This window comes from Poecile atricapillus, chromosome 2 (genome assembly GCF_030490865.1).
Source record: "Poecile atricapillus isolate bPoeAtr1 chromosome 2, bPoeAtr1.hap1, whole genome shotgun sequence".
Taxonomy (NCBI): Eukaryota; Metazoa; Chordata; class Aves; order Passeriformes; family Paridae; genus Poecile; species Poecile atricapillus.
Genome location: NC_081250.1, coordinates 132,732,249 through 132,749,555, shown reverse-complemented (window position 1 = coordinate 132,749,555; position 17,307 = coordinate 132,732,249). Strand labels below are relative to the sequence as shown.

Here is a 17,307-nt window from a genome sequence, read left to right as displayed (position 1 = left end):
TGTTTGAATTATTTAATGGTTTTGCTCCGAAATTGTATTGCTGACATCATTAGAAGAGAGCAGCGATTCCTAAATTTTAATACCTTTATCAAGCAAAAAGCAGATCATGCAAGAATACATTTTCTTGATCCATCTTTTCACTGTGCAGCTTTCAATTAATTGCTCACTGCCTCTGGTTTTTGTTTTACTGGGTATTACTTTGAGTTTTGTTGGTTGTCCCTTTTCTCAGCCTAAACAAGGACTTCAGGCTTTCTCCTTTAAAAAGGATGCAAATGTTAAAATTAAACCTGTAATCCTGTACGGCTTAAACTGAGATTTGCTCTGGTCTAAAAAGTTACTTTCTAAAGGTGTGCCAAATACATCAATCCCAATTAGGGCATGCTTTCAGGGATATGCCCATGCTTTACTAGTGATAGGAAGGCAGCAGGATATAAATTGATAGTTTATTCTGTGTCTTAGACTTGAGATTTTTTTGGTCTAACATTAGCAAGCTGTGAATGTATCCTTGTATGTTGAAGAAGTGTTTGGATCAGAGTCTCTTTGTGTACATGCAAAGCAATTATCTCTTCAGTTTGCAGAAAGTGGGGGAAATGAAGCTGATTAACTTGGCAGCAATATAGAAGAGTCTAGCAATTATTGAAATAAATCTCTACTTGGAAAGCAAGAAATATTTGTAAACAGACAAGCATGTATCTCATTTGTAACTGCATCATCTGTAAGTTAAACATTGAAAGTCCTATTTGTTTGCAAGATTTCCTCAGTAGGAACGTCAAATATGCTGTTTTAAAACAATAATGGAAGGGGTAGGATTTGCATTAATTTTGCAGCGTTTCAGATCTAGCTATGTAAATAAAAATAGCTAAATTTTAAGATAGGCTTGTGAGTGGGAATATTTTAAAAGTATCATTACTAATAAATAATATTTTGAATTAATTTATGCAACTGCTATAAAATGGACAGGGGCTAAAATTAAACAGTCTTTTAGAATGAAATTACATTAATTTGAACAGACAGAAGCTTAAGTTTTGTTGCATTTATAAACCTCTTGAAGTCTACTCAGGGACCCTGCTCATGTGAATAAAACCATACATCTGTTTTGAATGTTCATACCAGTAGAATTAGTATATTTAAAAGAAAGCAATTGCATAAAATCATTGGAAAAAGCTACAATGGGTATGAATTAGTAAACATGTGTACATATGTTTGTATTTACTGTTAATATAAACACATTGTGTTTATATCACGTGAACTTTGAAATGCAGGTCTAATGAAGGAATAGTTTGTCAACTTCAACTCTCATTGTATAGAACTGTTCATGTGCTGTCTGATTACAAATTAGTGTAACAGTTTTGTAGGTCTCAACATTCTTGGAGGTGTTTTGCTCTGTAGTATTGTCAGAGTAAAGGTGGCATTGAGGCCTGAACTCTTAGCAACTTTTGCATTTATGTTTGGAATGTATTTTTAAAAATGCCTTAATTATTGAGAAACCAAAATCCATTTTATAAAATACTTTGTTGTTTTGACATTTTAAAATACAAAGAGTTAACAAACATCTATTTAAAGTAAGCAGTGATATTCATGATGAAAGGCAACTAGCAAAATCCTAAAATGTCTTGCAGTGCCAAGTAAGATGTCTTTACAGCTGTAGGTTACACTGCAGATCACTTAGCAGGGATCCTCCCTCTTGGACAGGGTCAACCTAAGACGAGCCTATAGTGACTAGGACACTTTTGAAACAATAACTTTTCCTAATTGCTTAAACACCTTTTTTGGGTTTATTGTCCCACTCTTCTAACCTGTGGTTTCTTGGTGACTGGAAACCTTACAGTATTGCATTCAGCTTTAAGTACAGTATATTTGAGTATTGCATGGAGTAAAGGCGAGTGAGTGTGGCAGTGATTATAGTATTTCTGTACAATCTTAATCTAATGCAATGGCAGTAGAGTTGTGGAGAGAGGTGTTCAGGAACTGGTGCTGGCCACCTTCTGAAGGAAGTAGGCAGCTCCTGATGTCCACTAACTTTGTACCTGCTTCAGCTGCTCTGGCAGCTGTCTAGTCAGCTTTGTTCTATATTTAGAACTGGTTTTATTAACAAAATTCTCTCTTGCCCCTCTTGATTGTTGAAGATACGCTGTGATCGCGTTTGGATGTGCCAGCTGCCCCAAACTGACATGTGGACGAGAAGGTTGTGGAACTGAGTTTTGCTACCACTGTAAGCAAATCTGGCATCCCAACCAGACCTGTGATGCTGCTCGCCAAGAGAGAGCTCAGAGTCTGCGCCTGAGAACACTTCGTTCTTCATCTATCAGTTACAGCCAGGAATCTGGAGCAGCAGGTATTTGTGACTGGGGTGTCTGTAAAACATCTCTTCTGTACATGTGCACAATTAACCCTAGATAAGGGAAGAATGGAATAGTGACATGATATATAGATACTAGATGCTTTGTCTTTCAGAAACATAAAATAACAATTCTAAATTTGAATTAAAATTTTAAATGCTATGCTTTGAAGTGCTCTGTCAGAATATCTGACTTAGGTATTAAAAGCTTGTCATCATTTTAAGTTCTTTGTAGTTGAAAAATGTGTATCAAATGAACTTGCTGCAAGGCATCCCACATTTAGCATGCTGATTGTTTTAGTTGTGTCACTTAGTACACTTGTTTTCTCCACTGTAGGTGAAATTTCCCAGCTGTTAAAACTGGTTACCGCTGATTTTCTGTTTTCAAAAAGACTGTTACTCTGATGTCAGATCTGATGTTTTACATCTTTGTTAGTACTACTTTCTACTTTTCAAGGAAATGCTCATCTGTCGTGTCTACCAGAAGCCAAACAATTCCATCTCTTAAAGCTGAGTTTGTTTGTAACTCCCAATAAAAAGAGAGAGAATAAACTATTCAGAGTACTGTTTAGCACATCAGGATTTCAGTTTGCTGTTGATAAGAACTGGCTCTGAATTACACCAAACTCTTGATTTATTTGGCAGCTTTTGTCCCTGCCTAAACAAGCAAGGTAGATATTTGGGGTAAAGTGTCTCACTTGCACCTTGCAGTTAGAGCTGTTTTTCTGAAATCCAGCCCCAGACTTGAGAGTCTCTAATTTGTAGTTTGCACTGGCTTATTTTTACAATGCATCCCATCTTGCCCTAAAAATTGGCATCTTGCTCTAGCTCTCAAATAAATTTGAAGATAAGCTAAATAAATTAGCACATCAGATCCTTTCCTTATCCTTTCAATTTTGTTCAGCCTGAAGAGCAGTAGCTCTGCCTTTCCTGTGCTGAAGAACTTGCTCTGTTTACTTTCTGCCCTGTAGGCTGTACATGTGCTCCCATGTGAGAGTAGCTAATGAATCCTTTCAGCTGCTTACTCCTTGTGCACTGAGGTTGGTAGAGGTATGTTTTTCTGCTGGTTCTGCACCTCTTTAGGTATTCTTTCTATCAAGTATGAGCTCTCCTTTCCCTTTGTCCCACCTAGTAGCACCGAGGCAGCAAACTTGAAGTTCTGCACTAGGAGCTGCAAGGTATTTCTGCTGCTGTGAATAAACAGCTTTTCCTAAAGTGCAGGTGCTAAACAGGAGTGCAGATCACAACTGCAGGGTGTGTGTGTTGCTCAATGACCCCTTGTTTGACAGAGCTGGTTACTTAACCTCATTTTTCCACATTTGACTTGGGAACATGAAGATTCTCCAGAGTTTTCTTCTGCTACACTGTAATTTTTTAGGGAGTAAGTATAAAGTAGGGCTTTGAAAAGGATTTAAGAGGAGGCTAGCAATACCAAAGAAGTACATTAATGTGAATGGGGAGATGGATTTAAGATACCGTAACAGAATGCAAACTGAATATTCAAGTATAAGATTCAGCATGAAATGTAAAAGAGGATTATATTTAAAGAGACCATATTATCAGTCCTGTTTTAGCATACATATTTAATGTCAGACTCTAATATAAATTTCATTAAGCTTAGAAAGTCCTTGAATAGAGAGTATGCATTAACTATTCAATTACTTGTATGTGGTCTAATACACCTTGTTTTCATTAGGTTTGCTTGGTCCAGGGTTTGTAAAAACAAATTTGATACCAAGCCATAGCCAAATGAAGATTTGTAAAGCAACCTTATTTCAGATTAATGGTTCAATCATTTTTCCCAAATGTATGTCTGCATTGTGATTATATTTGCTTGTCTAAGGAACTGATATAATTTTAATATTCATATTTAAACAGCTGATGACATAAAGCCATGCCCACGCTGTGCTGCTTATATAATAAAAATGAATGATGGAAGCTGCAATCATATGACATGTGCTGTCTGTGGCTGTGAATTCTGCTGGCTATGTATGAAAGAGATCTCAGATTTGCATTATTTAAGGTAAGTTTAAAAAAAACCCAATTCTGTGTGGTTGGTAATTTGTTTTCTCAAGTATTTAGGAGATTCCCAAGTGCTGTAAGTCTGGCTTTCTTCCTCTTGGAGTAGTTGAAGTACTAATACCTGAGAATTAAGTAATTTCATTACATGTATGTTTTAAAATATTTTGTAAATTTTATGCATACAACATGTTCTTAATACAAATCAAGTATTTTAGATTAACACACCCTCTTTTTACTGATGTAATAATACAGCTGTATTGTCTTGGTATTAGGCAATGCAGAAGTTCTGATTATACACGTTACTGTGAGCCATAGATTGGTGTGTAGCAATATGCTTCTTGTTACATTACAAAATATGTTCTCAAAGCAAAAGCAAAGTCTGAAGAAATAACTGCTGATATTACATCTGTAACTTGAACCTAAGGATAATAATTTTGTAACCTAAGAAATGTTCTGTAGTGTATAGGTACCTCGATTTATTTACAGTTTCTTTACAGCTTTCTTATTTCTCTCTACTAGCCCATCAGGTTGTACATTCTGGGGAAAGAAACCATGGAGCCGTAAGAAGAAAATCCTGTGGCAACTAGGGACACTCGTTGGAGCTCCTGTAGGAATTGCCTTAATAGCTGGCATTGCTATTCCTGCTATGATTATTGGAATTCCTGTGTACGTGGGACGTAAGGTAAAAAGTGCTTTAACTCCCAACATGTTTCAGTTTTACCTTCTGCTGTGTGGCTTGGGTGGTACTATGTTCAATTGGGTATCTTAACTGGCCTCTCAAATAAAAACCAGAACAAAAACCCAAACAATCTCCAAAAAACCAAACCAACCAACCCCTGCTTTGTTTAAGGATATTTGTGTAAGTTGTACAAGAACAAAAAGCAGTGTTTTTAAGAATCTAGATTCTCTTAAAACCTGCAGAGCAAAACGCTAAACAATTTCCAATTTCTGCATCCTGCCATGAAAGCTCCTGAATGCTTTTCCAAAATTGCTTTGGTTTTAATCTCTGGTTCCTCTTCTGTCCCTTAGAATTAAACAATCTTTAGAGCACAAGGAAGACAAAAAGGAATTTATTTTTATTTTTTTTTAAGCAGATAGTTATCAGAACTTTAGTATAAAATTATGCTAGTTTAGGTTTGTGCATACACATATTTAAGCATTTATACTCAGCAGCTTGTTAATTGCCTTGGGCCAGTCCACCAATGTGGAGCAATGTTCAGTGCTAGCTAGCCTGTCTTCATTTTACTTCTGGAAAGGAGCTAGAAATGATCATGTTAATCAGAAGGCAGTTGATAAATTTCCTCTTAAAAATATAACAGCATTTACTATAAAGTAATCAACAAACTCTTGTATATAATTTAGGATATAGCAATAAGTTATCTAGATCTTTTGGAAATGGGCTTTTTGAAATGATGGCTTGGAAGATTTGTTTTTCTGCTTTTACCGGCATGGATTCTTGCTGTGACTGGCACAGGCTCATAATTCTTCATTTATTGGGGAGGGAAGGGGGAGTGTGTCTGCTAGACAAAATGTTCAGGGGTGCAGCTTTTCCATTGTATTTATTTAATCTTTTTCTTTCTAGCAAGTACCCTACTTTCTGCTGCAGTTGGGTCTTGGCCCTTCTGTTATGGCTTAGTCCCATATGGTCATTTGAACCTTCTAAGTGAGGAGAGGAAGAAGACAGCAGTTGCCTCTTCCAAATTACTTTTGCATGATCAGCTTTTCTCATTATGTTTTGGAATAGGAGCCCATCACAGAGCACCTTTCATGTATTAATGTCTCAGAGGGACGTTTGTCTGTGAGGGCAGCCTCACGAGAATTTCTGTTGTACCCCAGTACGTAGTGGTCATTTCTCTGGGACGCCTGTCAAATATCGGCACTTCAAAATATCTCATGATGGCGATCCCACAGGCCCTTCAAGCTTGGTATTCTTAGAAAAACTTACTGTTTTTAACATTGCTATAGGAAGAGAATTTGCATTAGATTTCTACTGTCGTATTCTTCAGCCGATCCTTTTGTTTTGCAATATGCTGTTATATATTTAATGATATTTTAGGTCAATTCTTAACAAACCTAGCACTTGCAGCTTTTCTTGACAAACTGTCAAGAAGACACTAGGTTTCTGATTCTCCTCTTCTGGATTTCTTTGTACTCATTCATGCCACCTTTTTGTCCAGTTTGAATACAGCAGTGAAGCTGCAGCATTACTACTGCTGAGTTAAATGAAAGGGTGATTCTGTGCCAGTAACTAGCAGTTACCTCTTCTTCAACAACATGCTGTTTTCATTTTGTGTACTCTAAAACATAAACCCTTTCCCATGTACTGGCAATTCAAGCAATTGGCTTCTTCCTATGGGTAGTCCTGAACTCATTGCCATTCAGCTTCATCTGGTCATTTAAGGCCATTTCAGCTGCATTTTGTCATTTCACACCATTTCTTCAGCTTCTCACCACTGGAGTTAATTCTGGCATTCTTGCAACCGTGCCAGATTGTATTGGCCTGAATTTCAACACACACATTCTTTTCCTTCCATCTTCCACATTAATGAAAATGTTCAATACTCATGGATCCAAGGCACATCTCCTGGAATAAGTATGGAGGGAAGAGTCTCAATTTGGGTACTAACAAAAAAATTACTATTCACATGTTTTCTGTAGTTTCACATGAAGCTTAGTAGATTTTTCTGATCCCTTTTTCTTAAATTTGGACCATTATAACTCCTTGTGTGTCATACAAAAATATAAGAATTTAATTAGGCACTGTATGACATCTGTTTCTCCCCATCCTCAAGGCTGAGTTATCTTGTTACAGGAGAAAATTAAATTGGCATAATTTATACTTGAAAAAAAAATCAGTGTGACCTTTTTGTTTCCTATCTTTGCTTTGATGTCTACAAGGTCCCAGTTTTCAGGAAATGAAAGTTCTGTTCAGTGGTCTTTTATTTCCTCAGCTTCTTGTTTTGTACCCTTTTTAAGATTATCCTTGCTGTTTAACCATTTCCAATTTCCTGGATTTTTTTTTTCAGACATCAACTAATAATAATTTTCAAAAATTACTATTAATGACTTTTAAATTTGGCCTGCTGAGATATTTTTCAGATCAGCTCATGTAAGTACACTTCAGTCTGCTACATTTGTACAGATTTGACTTCTTCATCACCAGTTGTCTGGCTCACAGTTGATCTTCAATGAAAACAGAAGGGAAAATAGGAACAGGTCTCCAGTTTCATCTGCTGGCTGTCTTTTGTTTTTGCTAAACAGCAAATTGATCCAATTTGGTCTTCCTCTTACTAGCACTGTACTAGTAGAATAATTTCTTCTTGACTTTGATATCCCTTGCTTTTTGTCTCCTCAGAAAGTTCAACGTTTCTGATTTTGGCCTAACATCCTCATGCTGTTCTTCTATACCCATTCATAGTAATCTGACCTACTTTCTATTTTCTCAATGCTGCTGCTGCTTTGGTAAAGGAAGGTTTATTGTTCTTTTTCAACATTCTGTCTGTCCTTTGCATTGGAAGAGTTTGTGCTTGTGCTTTGATACAGTTTCCTTGAGGAAACTGAGGAAGGTGTTCTGGTTTTATAGATGTAAGTCTTGTAACCTAATAGGTTTCTGTGTTTATTGAAATCTCTCTTCTAGCCTTGTATTTTTGTTTGGCTTTTATTATTTAGTCAATATCCAGAATTTTCTTATTTAATAGTAGTTTCTATCAATGTAACTTTCTATCTGGATGTTTTAAATCAATTTCTACTCTGTAACCTTTTCCTTCCATTCCTTTATTTTTGTTTTAGGAATTCCTTTATTTGTGTTTAAGGAATTCAGTAACCTTTATGGATGTCTGTTTGTTGTATTATGCCTTTTGTTTCGGGAGTTATAATGGTCCATAACAGTAAAATTCAGCGCCTTAGGCAATCCTGCTAATTGCTCAGAGCCCCATGAAACCTAATCTTTCTGGGTTTATAATTCTTACACAATTATACTGTTAGAGTGTTCATGTTCAATTCTTCCTTTTTAATCCATAGGCATGTTCAATATTCAAGTGCTCCCTCACTCTGTATTTCTCTCTGTATAATGTACCTCAGAGCAAGTAAATGCATTCTCTTTGCACAAAGCACAGTGCCTTCTCTGCCCTTTCCTTGCCTGCCTTGTCTGAACAAATATAAAGACTTTATTTATTCCAAAATGAGAACAACCTTACCAAATCTCTAATTGAAATTATATTTTAGAAAGCACAACATTCAGTAACATGATAATTTAGAAAGCATGGCATGCAAGTAATCTTTTGTTATTATCTTCTTGTGTACTCACCTTTTGTGCTCTTCCTTAGATGGAGTGAGGATTAACTTGGTTTTGTGACAGCCATTAGGATACCTGTTGTTCCTTTGTAATTATATCATAGCCAAGAATGATGACAGATGTAGTGGATACCTCTGAGAAGCCATGTTCCTAGAGAGAGAGTAAAGGAAACACACAGATTTAACACATACAGGGAAATCTGTAGAACAGTGATCTTCAGAGGCCTTTTGGGTTCATGTGGGGTTTGTGGCAGGTGAGTTTAAGGCAGTCACATTTCAGAGTTACTGCTGATTTGAGCCATCAGTAAGAGGTTTGGGTAGCAGATTTCCCAGTAAACAGAAGCACAGCTCAGACTCAGGTTTGCAAAAACATTTCTTGTCCCAGCAGCTTGTCATGAGGGGGTGCTGCAGCAATGGAGTTCTTGCTTTCCCCTCCTTCCAGGCTTTGTTTTGTGAAGGCTCTCTCGTGGCTCTGTTATGTCAACCTGTTTCTATAGATCTAGTAATCTGTGAAAGTTTTAACTCCATACTGTTCAGGGAGAAGACAACTGGGAATAAGGCGTGTGGTAATATATGGTTATATGTGGTAATTCTTTTATCCTGAAAGTTTGTTTACTTTTCCCAGCCATGTCAGCTGGAGTAATGATTAAACAAAGCTCTTCAATTACTTAGCTCTTCAAACTTGAGGCTGAGAATAAATGCTTAATTGCTGGTTGGGAGGACTTCTTGTAAGAGATTGCCTAAAATTAGGATATGTATAAATTTATTTTCTTTGAGATAAGAAATAAATCATTGCATAGAATGTGATCTCTCTGGAAGACAACAGGGTACAGCTTCAAACTATGTCACTTCTTCCATTATTGCTGCATTATTGATGTTGAGAATACTCTAAACCCCCTTTCTTTCCTTCTTTCAAGATTCACAATCGATACGAAGGCAAAGACATTTCAAAGCACAAGCGGAACTTGGCTATAGCAGGTGGTGTAACCTTATCTGTAATTGTTTCTCCAGTTGTAGCTGCAGTAACTGTAGGTAAGCAAATATTACTATTTTGTGTCTTGGTAGCACCTTCCAACCAGAACTCTATAAACACTCATGAGTAACACAGCTAAGTGCTGTAGTTTCCTTTTATAGGTGAAGGAACCAAGACAAGGAGGAGTCTGAGGTTATATATTTACTGGGGCAGAATCAAGAGTACAGTACTTGATTTTAACGTAGCATTTCCTGAAGAATTAAAACTAATTTTTATCTTGAAAATTTGAAGTTCCCACATTGTCGCCTCTGGCTTTTAAGATTGAAGTATTTAAAGGTTTTTTTTAAATGACCAAGAAAAAACTGTTGCCACAGAGTCCATTCATATTTTAATAACTTCATAGCAGAACAAAAATGTTCTCTGACACTTAACATTGCAGTAGTTAACAAACCACTTGTTTTGCTCTGGGAGTCAGTTTAAATTGCATCATACTCTTTATCATGGTGACTGTTGAAGATAACTTTAAAGAAGAATCTTGCTGTTCATTACAAAATAGTTGTCTTATCTTCCGAGGTAATTTCAAGATCACTGTAAACCCAGATTTTTTTTAAAAGGGGGGTACTTGCCTGGCACTGTCTTGCTTCTTTGCTGAAGCATAGGCATCTTCACAGTTGCACAGTAAGCTGCTGTGGATAGCTGACCCACACTAAGACCCACCATTTAGTTTTTAAGCTGGGTCAGCCCCTGTACACACAGTTTTGTCTGTAGTGTTCCCTCTTGTGCCAGAAGCAATGCTGAGAAAGTGATGAGTAACTCCTGGAAGACGTGGCCACTTTTAGCCAGTGATGGTTCAAATTGGCCAGGAATTTGTGGCTTTGTTATCAGTGGTGGACCACTGTGCAAATGAGGATATGCCAGCCATGAAACTGGTGTCAGTCTGCATTGCATTGTTCTCATGTGGCTGTGGTGTCAGATCCCTGCTAAACAGGTGGTGGGACACAAAGTTTCATAGTTCTATTTATAGGTCTGCCTTACTTAATTTGTCTCAAGCTGTTTCTTATTCCTGAACAGAGATGAAACATGGCTTTTCAGGGAAAGCAGTGGGGTTTTATTTTATGGAGTTTTACTCTTGCCCCATTGCCATTAACACATGCCCTCCAGTCTCAGGGCATTGTGTGGTTTCCAAAATAATGACCATAAGAATCTGGAATTTCTCCTTGAATGTGAGCAATTTCTAGTGAAGGAGACTTTGTATAATTTGAGCCCTTCTTTTAGATTAGAATGAGTAGCCTTTCTGTTAGGTCTGCTTCTCTCCTGACTTTTTCAGAATGTGCCAACATTTTTCAATCTGCTTGGTTTTGTACCTTCTGTATACTTCATTAGCAAAGCCATGGGATGATTTAATTCATATGCCAAAGGACTAACTTCCATTGTCTACTCAAAGTGGTGGGATGGATGTGTGTGTCTGTGTGTGCTTTAGTCTGCAATTCCTTTAGCTGGTTTATCTTAATTCCTCCACAGATTTGTTTACTTTTAAGGAAAATTTATATTGAAAAATCCCAAAGTAATAATAATAATGTTAAGTCCTATTAAATTGATAGCAAAGCCATGTCTCCCTTCAGTGAATGTAAATTGAAGCTCCTTATTAAAGTAGTAGAGGTACTAACATTTTTAGTTAGGTAACATTTGAAATATATCTCTGCTATTTCTGCCTCTCAGGTGGAACAGTGGAGCTTTTGTGACTCTTTAAAGTATTTTAATTTTGTTTGTAGAATATGTCATAGACATACAGAAAGTATTAGTTCATCAATCATTACGCTTCTCTTCCTGCCACTGCTGAGAGAGGACATTCTGCCTGTTGAAAGCACTTTCCTGTCATTTCATCTCAGTGATTTACCAGTATTTCTTAATTTTGCTCCCTCCTGATCTCTTTCAAGTGTAATATTAATCAAATATTAAGTAATCTTGGAAAATGAAATTGCCTTTATGAAAGGCTCTAAAATAAAAGTCACTTTTAATGAAAGACTCTACTTCCCTCTGTAGGTATTGGTGTTCCTATTATGCTGGCTTATGTGTATGGAGTTGTTCCAATTTCCCTCTGCCGAAGTGGAGGCTGTGGTGTGTCAGCTGGCAATGGAAAAGGTGTCAGGATAGAATTTGATGATGAAAATGATATAAATGTCGGTGGAACAAATGCAGCTGTAGGTAAGAAAATTCAGTGTTCCATTTTCTATAAATATGGGCTTTGTAACTTGTATTTCCTCTCTTAGATACTAGAGTAGTTATTTGCATTTGGGGCTTCTTCTGCTCATTGCTGAAGTTGCACCTGTCAGATGATAATCACTTCTCTGTGTAATTTTATACTGAGCTGTATTACAAGTATTAAAGCCTTTCTTGCCTGTTTTAATCAAAGCCAAACTCAAGTCTTCTCCATAGGTAAAAGTTTTAACATAGCATTAATGTGGCTCTTTCAGAATCCTGTGGAAGCTGGTTAGGTTTTTTTATTTTTAATAGGGCTAACTAAAGACTGGTCTGATGCTTCAATTTTTTGGTTACATGGCAACTATCCTGTGATGGGGTGTCTCTGCATGATTAATATTTTGCTGTCTTAAGTACATGATGTCAGGCATAGCCATTATGGCAGCTCTAAGAAAGGTGTATTTTTTCATTATTTCCTGTTGGTTGTGGGGTTTTGGGTTTTTTTTTTTTGACCAAGTTCTCTTTTTGCAACCATATGTTTTATAAATCCTCCTTCTCAGCATAATTTCAAAACAGCTTTCGTGGTCACATTCTAGAAACAGCTCAGTGCTGCTTCCATAGCTGAGGAGCCTTCTCTGTTTCCGTGTAGATACCACGTCGGTGGCGGAGGCGCGTCACAACCCCAGCATAGGGGAGGGGAGTGTCGGGGGCCTGACGGGCAGCCTGAGCGCCAGCGGCAGCCACATGGACAGGATCGGAGCCATCCGAGACAACCTGAGTGAGACAGCGAGCACCATGGCCCTGGCTGGGGCCAGCATCACGGGCAGCCTCTCGGGGAGTGCCATGGTGAACTGCTTTAACAGGTGAGGGACCTGCTCCCAGCCCTGCTCTGTCCTGCTCCGCCTGTAGGCACCAGAAGTGCACCTCCTCAGTTTTCCGGTTCTTGCTTTTTGATACCGGTTCCTATTAAAAGGAACTGTCTCTGGGAAATAAACAGCTCATCCCTGACAAAACTTACTGATTTTCAAGAGATCCTGCCTGACCACAATCCTCAAGACTTTGATTTCCTTTAGGCTGAGTGGGGCCTGAGACAGTGTTCTGCTGCCCCAGCAGAGCTGCCTGTAGGCAGTAGTCAGAGGGAGGCAGTTCATCTCTAATGCGGTTTTGTTCTCTGGTACACCTCACCCAAAAGTCAGAACTGACGACTCATTCAGTCTGCAGGCACCAAGCTGTGCCTTCAGAACAGCTGGGTGGAGTGTGAACTCCAAACAAACTTCAGGCAGGAGGGGAGGCAGATGAACCTGGCCTTGCCAAGGTGGCAGCTTCTTGTCATGTGCTCAATGCCTTCTGTGAATTTGGGCCTTCTGGTAGTTGCCTCTTCTGCACCCTGAAGAGAAAGGGAGTGTGTAGAAAGGATTGTTAGCATGTGGAGTTCAGGATGGAATTTTCTCCTTAAATCAGCTGCCAGCACTGCTCATTTTGAGTAATTTGGCAGTCCAGGCTATATAGAACAGAAAGAATGGGACAGAATCAAGAGCTCCTCTCTGCTGGGACAGGTGTACCAGGCTGTGACTGCTGAGTGAGGTATACATACCCTCTTCCTTGAGGAGCTGAGAGTTAAAACAAAAAAAAACAAAACACTTAAATTTCACTGTCAGAACACAGATAAACAAGACATTTGGAAAAAAAATTGTAATTTGATTTCTGGCTTATCTGCTCAGCCTATTTTAAGATTGGTCAGGTTTCTATTATTCCTGTTGTGGTTGATAGCAATACAATGTAAAGCAGACTACAGAACACAGAGTTCTCTGCCTCTTATTTGATTAGTAGAAATTTGCAGCAGGGGAAACATGGGAACTATGATGTCCTGAATTTATGTACCCTTCTGATTGTTTTTACTGCTTTGGAGTATAGAGTACTATCTGCAGAGCTGTAGCTAAACTGGGAAGTTGTCCTTGTAAATCTCAGGAGGGAAAGAATACAGAACTTTTGTTAATGCCTTTAGGGAATTAATCTGGTTTTGCTTTGAGGTGTTTCTGTTTGCTTGGTTTTAATAAAAAAATTGTAATTTTTGACAATGGGAATGGAGAACATGTCGTTAGGGTAAATAAGCACATCTGTACTGGAGTGACTCAGGAACTCTATTACTCACTTATTTACTGCCATCTACAAGATGACACTAATTTTCAGTTTGTGTGTTTTACCTGTTGTGGTAGTGTATGCAACTTTGTCTCTTTCTCTCAAAGGCTGGAAGTACAAGCAGATGTGCAGAAGGAGCGATACAGTCTGAGTGGAGAATCTGGCACAGTTAGCTTGGGAACAGTCAGTGACAATGCCAGTACCAAAGCAATGGCAGGATCCATTCTGAACTCCTACATCCCTTTGGACAGGTAAGAGAAATGTGGTGAAAATAGAATATTTATAAGTCTTGCTTATTAAAGGATAAAGCATGCTTCAGCTGTTCTACATTCAAGATTACACTTTGTAGCTGTAGATTTTGTTACAAATGGACTTACATGTGACTGCTTACTGCATTTTGCCAGGGTTATTTCCAAAGAGGAACACCGTTTCTGTAGCTCAGAAAAGCATTTGGTCGTTCAGACTTTGTGTATTCCTTCTTGGGCTGTTTATTTGGTTAAACATTTCTCCTTACAAGATGCATCCCTCTCACTTTCACTGTGTTTGTTGGAAAGCAGCAAGAGTTTGTTCCACCCCCCGGTGACCACTGACACTCACGGATTCTCCCCTGTTCTAGGGAAAGTAACAGCCTGGAAGTGCAGGTGGATATCGAATCCAAGCCCGCCAAGTTCCGGCACCACAGCGGGAGCAGCAGTGTAGAGGACGGCGGCGCTGCCGGGCGCGGCCCCGCCGGCTGCTCCGGCCCGCCCGAAGGCAAAGCCGGCGCCACCAAGTGGTCCAAGGACAGCACGGCGGGGAAGAAGTGCAAAGGTAAGCTGAGAAAGAAGAGTAGCATGAAGATTAATGAGACGAGAGAGGACATGGATGCTCAGCTGTTGGAACAGCAAAGCACAAACTCCAGTGAATTTGACTCTCCCTCTCTGAGCGATAGTATTCCATCTGTAGCAGATTCACACTCCAGCCATTTCTCTGAGTTCAGTTGCTCAGATATGGAAAGTATGAAAACTTCCTGTAGCCACGGTTCCAGCGACTATCACACTCGCTTTACCACAGTCAGTGTTCTCCCAGAGGTGGAAAACGATCGCCTGGAAAACTCTCCACAGCCGAGTGGAATCCCTGTGCCTGTTCCAACAGCCCCAAGCACTGATGTTCCACAGCTGTGTTACATTGCTGAGGAAAGCATTAATAATGGATCTTCAACAGATGCAGATTTAGGTGTTGGTGAAACACTGAAAGAAACAAACAACAACCATTCACAACAGGCTGTGGAATTAAGCACTGCTATTCAGACTGAAATGTAAATCTGTAAGTGCTGCAAAAATGTATTTGCCACTAAAGAACCCTGTCAAAGCTGGTTGAATCACACGCGACTTCTGTAAGCTTCGGGTGACCAGCAGAAGCAAGGTTTTGATACAACTGCATTTTCTATATATTTGTCTGATAAGGCAAAATACTTCCTATGGATCTTTGACCTGTGTGAAGAGACATGAAGGCTTTAACCAAGTGCATTACAGCAGTACAGATACGTCCATGTTTTGTATTTTTGCCACAACTTTGCTTGAAAGCGTATACTTGGTGTATTTAGATACAAACTGGTAAATTCTTAATATGTTAAATGCTGAAATGAATAATATGTCCTGCACTGTTCACTTGGAAAATATGGGGTTTGGGATAAAGGGTGTTAGCTGAGCATTAGTGACTTAAAACCATTCTCGTGTGAACTCTTAAATTTAAGGGAAGCAAAGACCTGCAGAGACCTATACAAACATACTTCAACAGTGAATATTCAGAATGATAATTTTGTTTCATAACTGGACACACTGTATTTAGAATGCATGTAGAATGAACTGCATATCTTCAGATGGATGTAGCCTGTGTCAGAAGTGTTTGTATGTGTGTACACTTTGAGCAGGGTTATGGCTTTTACATAATTTCAAAACGTAAGAAATTGGTACCTAATATAAGGTGGAATGGAGACATCACCTGTGTAGAACAGTGGGGTTACCTATTTATTCATGCAACCAATCATGCAGCAGATAAGGCTACTATATAGTGTATAAAAACTGTAAAATAACAATCCAGTGATTTCTAAGCATTGTAGAAAAGCAGATACAGTCACCTTTCATTAAGGGGAAAATTGGTGCCCCGTCCATTCTTGGTGCCTTTGGAAAAGACTGGGTTTGAAGTGCCTGGTCGTTTGAGGATTTTACTGTAATGTTTTCCAGAATGTCCTCTTTGGCCACCTTGGATCACAAAAGAAAATCCTAGTGAATAAAATGACTGTCATAGGTATAATAATGACATATTGGCCTACCAAAGACTCACTCAGGCTTTAGGGGACATGACATCTCTTTGCAAGACATGCCTGTCTTCAGTCCCAGAATCTTAAGTGCAGTGCAATGACTGCCCAAGTGCAAAGATGGGTTCCAAATATGCTGGCTTTTTCTTTTTCTTTTGCATATGGAAGATGTACACCTGAACACAAGCTGAAGTTGGCCAAAGCGCCTGCACTGTTAACATTTTTTTGCTAAGTAATTCACTAAAATGAAAAAAAAAGTTGTCAATCTCAGAATAACAGTTAACAATGTTCTGTCTTGTGTTTCATGTATTGCCATTATGGTGCTACTGGAAGTTTGATTGGATGAAAAAAATGCCATGAGCTACAGTCCTCTTCCATGACTTATCCTCACCAGTTTCAGTAATAGCTTATAACACTAGTGCCAGTTACGTTATTTGGTAATGCTTGTTACAGTATTTGTATATTTGCAATTCGGTTTTGCTCAATAATATGCGTGTAAACTGCATATCTGAAATAAATGTCTAAATACTGACTTCTAGTGGTCTGTTGTTTAATGTGCTGATCAGCCTTATGAAAATGTGTATGTTCCCTGGGAGCCTTCTTTCCTGTAAGGTGCTGATTACTCTCACCTCTTGCTGCTTTTAAATATTTTTATTTGATTAGATGTGCCTTGGAAGTTGAGTGCTCTGATTCTTGGAAATGTAAGATCTAAAGTCAGTTGCATTTTGTACAAGATTTCAACCGTCTCCAAGATGAAAAGAAATCTGAGCTGCCTCTTTGGCAGGCAGGACAGTAAACGGTTTTGTGAGAGGGATGCATTTCTGGCAGGAGCTCTTTAAACCAAACTGCACCATCTTGGCACAAGTCAGATCGCTGACTAAAACTGTTTTCTCTGTCTGAAGTGATGCTCTTCTCAGTTCACATGGCCTGCAGAGAGAGTTCTTCCTGAAACACCACAGATTGACCAGAGTTTCTGGGTGACACCTGGTGGTTTTTGCTGAGCTGAACTGACTGTTCCTTAGGCTCATTTTCTCACCTGCATTG

General features: G+C 38.7%; 1 protein-coding gene across 2 annotated transcripts in view; it reads left to right on the top strand.

Annotated features, from left to right (window-relative positions):
• The window catches only part of RNF19A (ring finger protein 19A, RBR E3 ubiquitin protein ligase), a 58,557-nt gene extending 41,762 nt beyond the window's left edge, over positions 1-16,795 (top strand). For both annotated transcript variants that reach the window (XM_058832564.1, XM_058832565.1), the window contains 8 exons: positions 2,127-2,335; positions 4,217-4,361; positions 4,880-5,042; positions 9,571-9,685; positions 11,670-11,831; positions 12,475-12,688; positions 14,072-14,215; positions 14,581-16,795. In XM_058832564.1, coding sequence (XP_058688547.1) covers positions 2,127-2,335; positions 4,217-4,361; positions 4,880-5,042; positions 9,571-9,685; positions 11,670-11,831; positions 12,475-12,688; positions 14,072-14,215; positions 14,581-15,265 — 1,837 coding nt within the window. In that variant the 3' untranslated portion in view covers positions 15,266-16,795. The remainder of the gene's footprint in view (positions 1-2,126; positions 2,336-4,216; positions 4,362-4,879; positions 5,043-9,570; positions 9,686-11,669; positions 11,832-12,474; positions 12,689-14,071; positions 14,216-14,580) is intronic.
• The last annotated feature ends 512 nt before the right edge of the window (positions 16,796-17,307 follow it).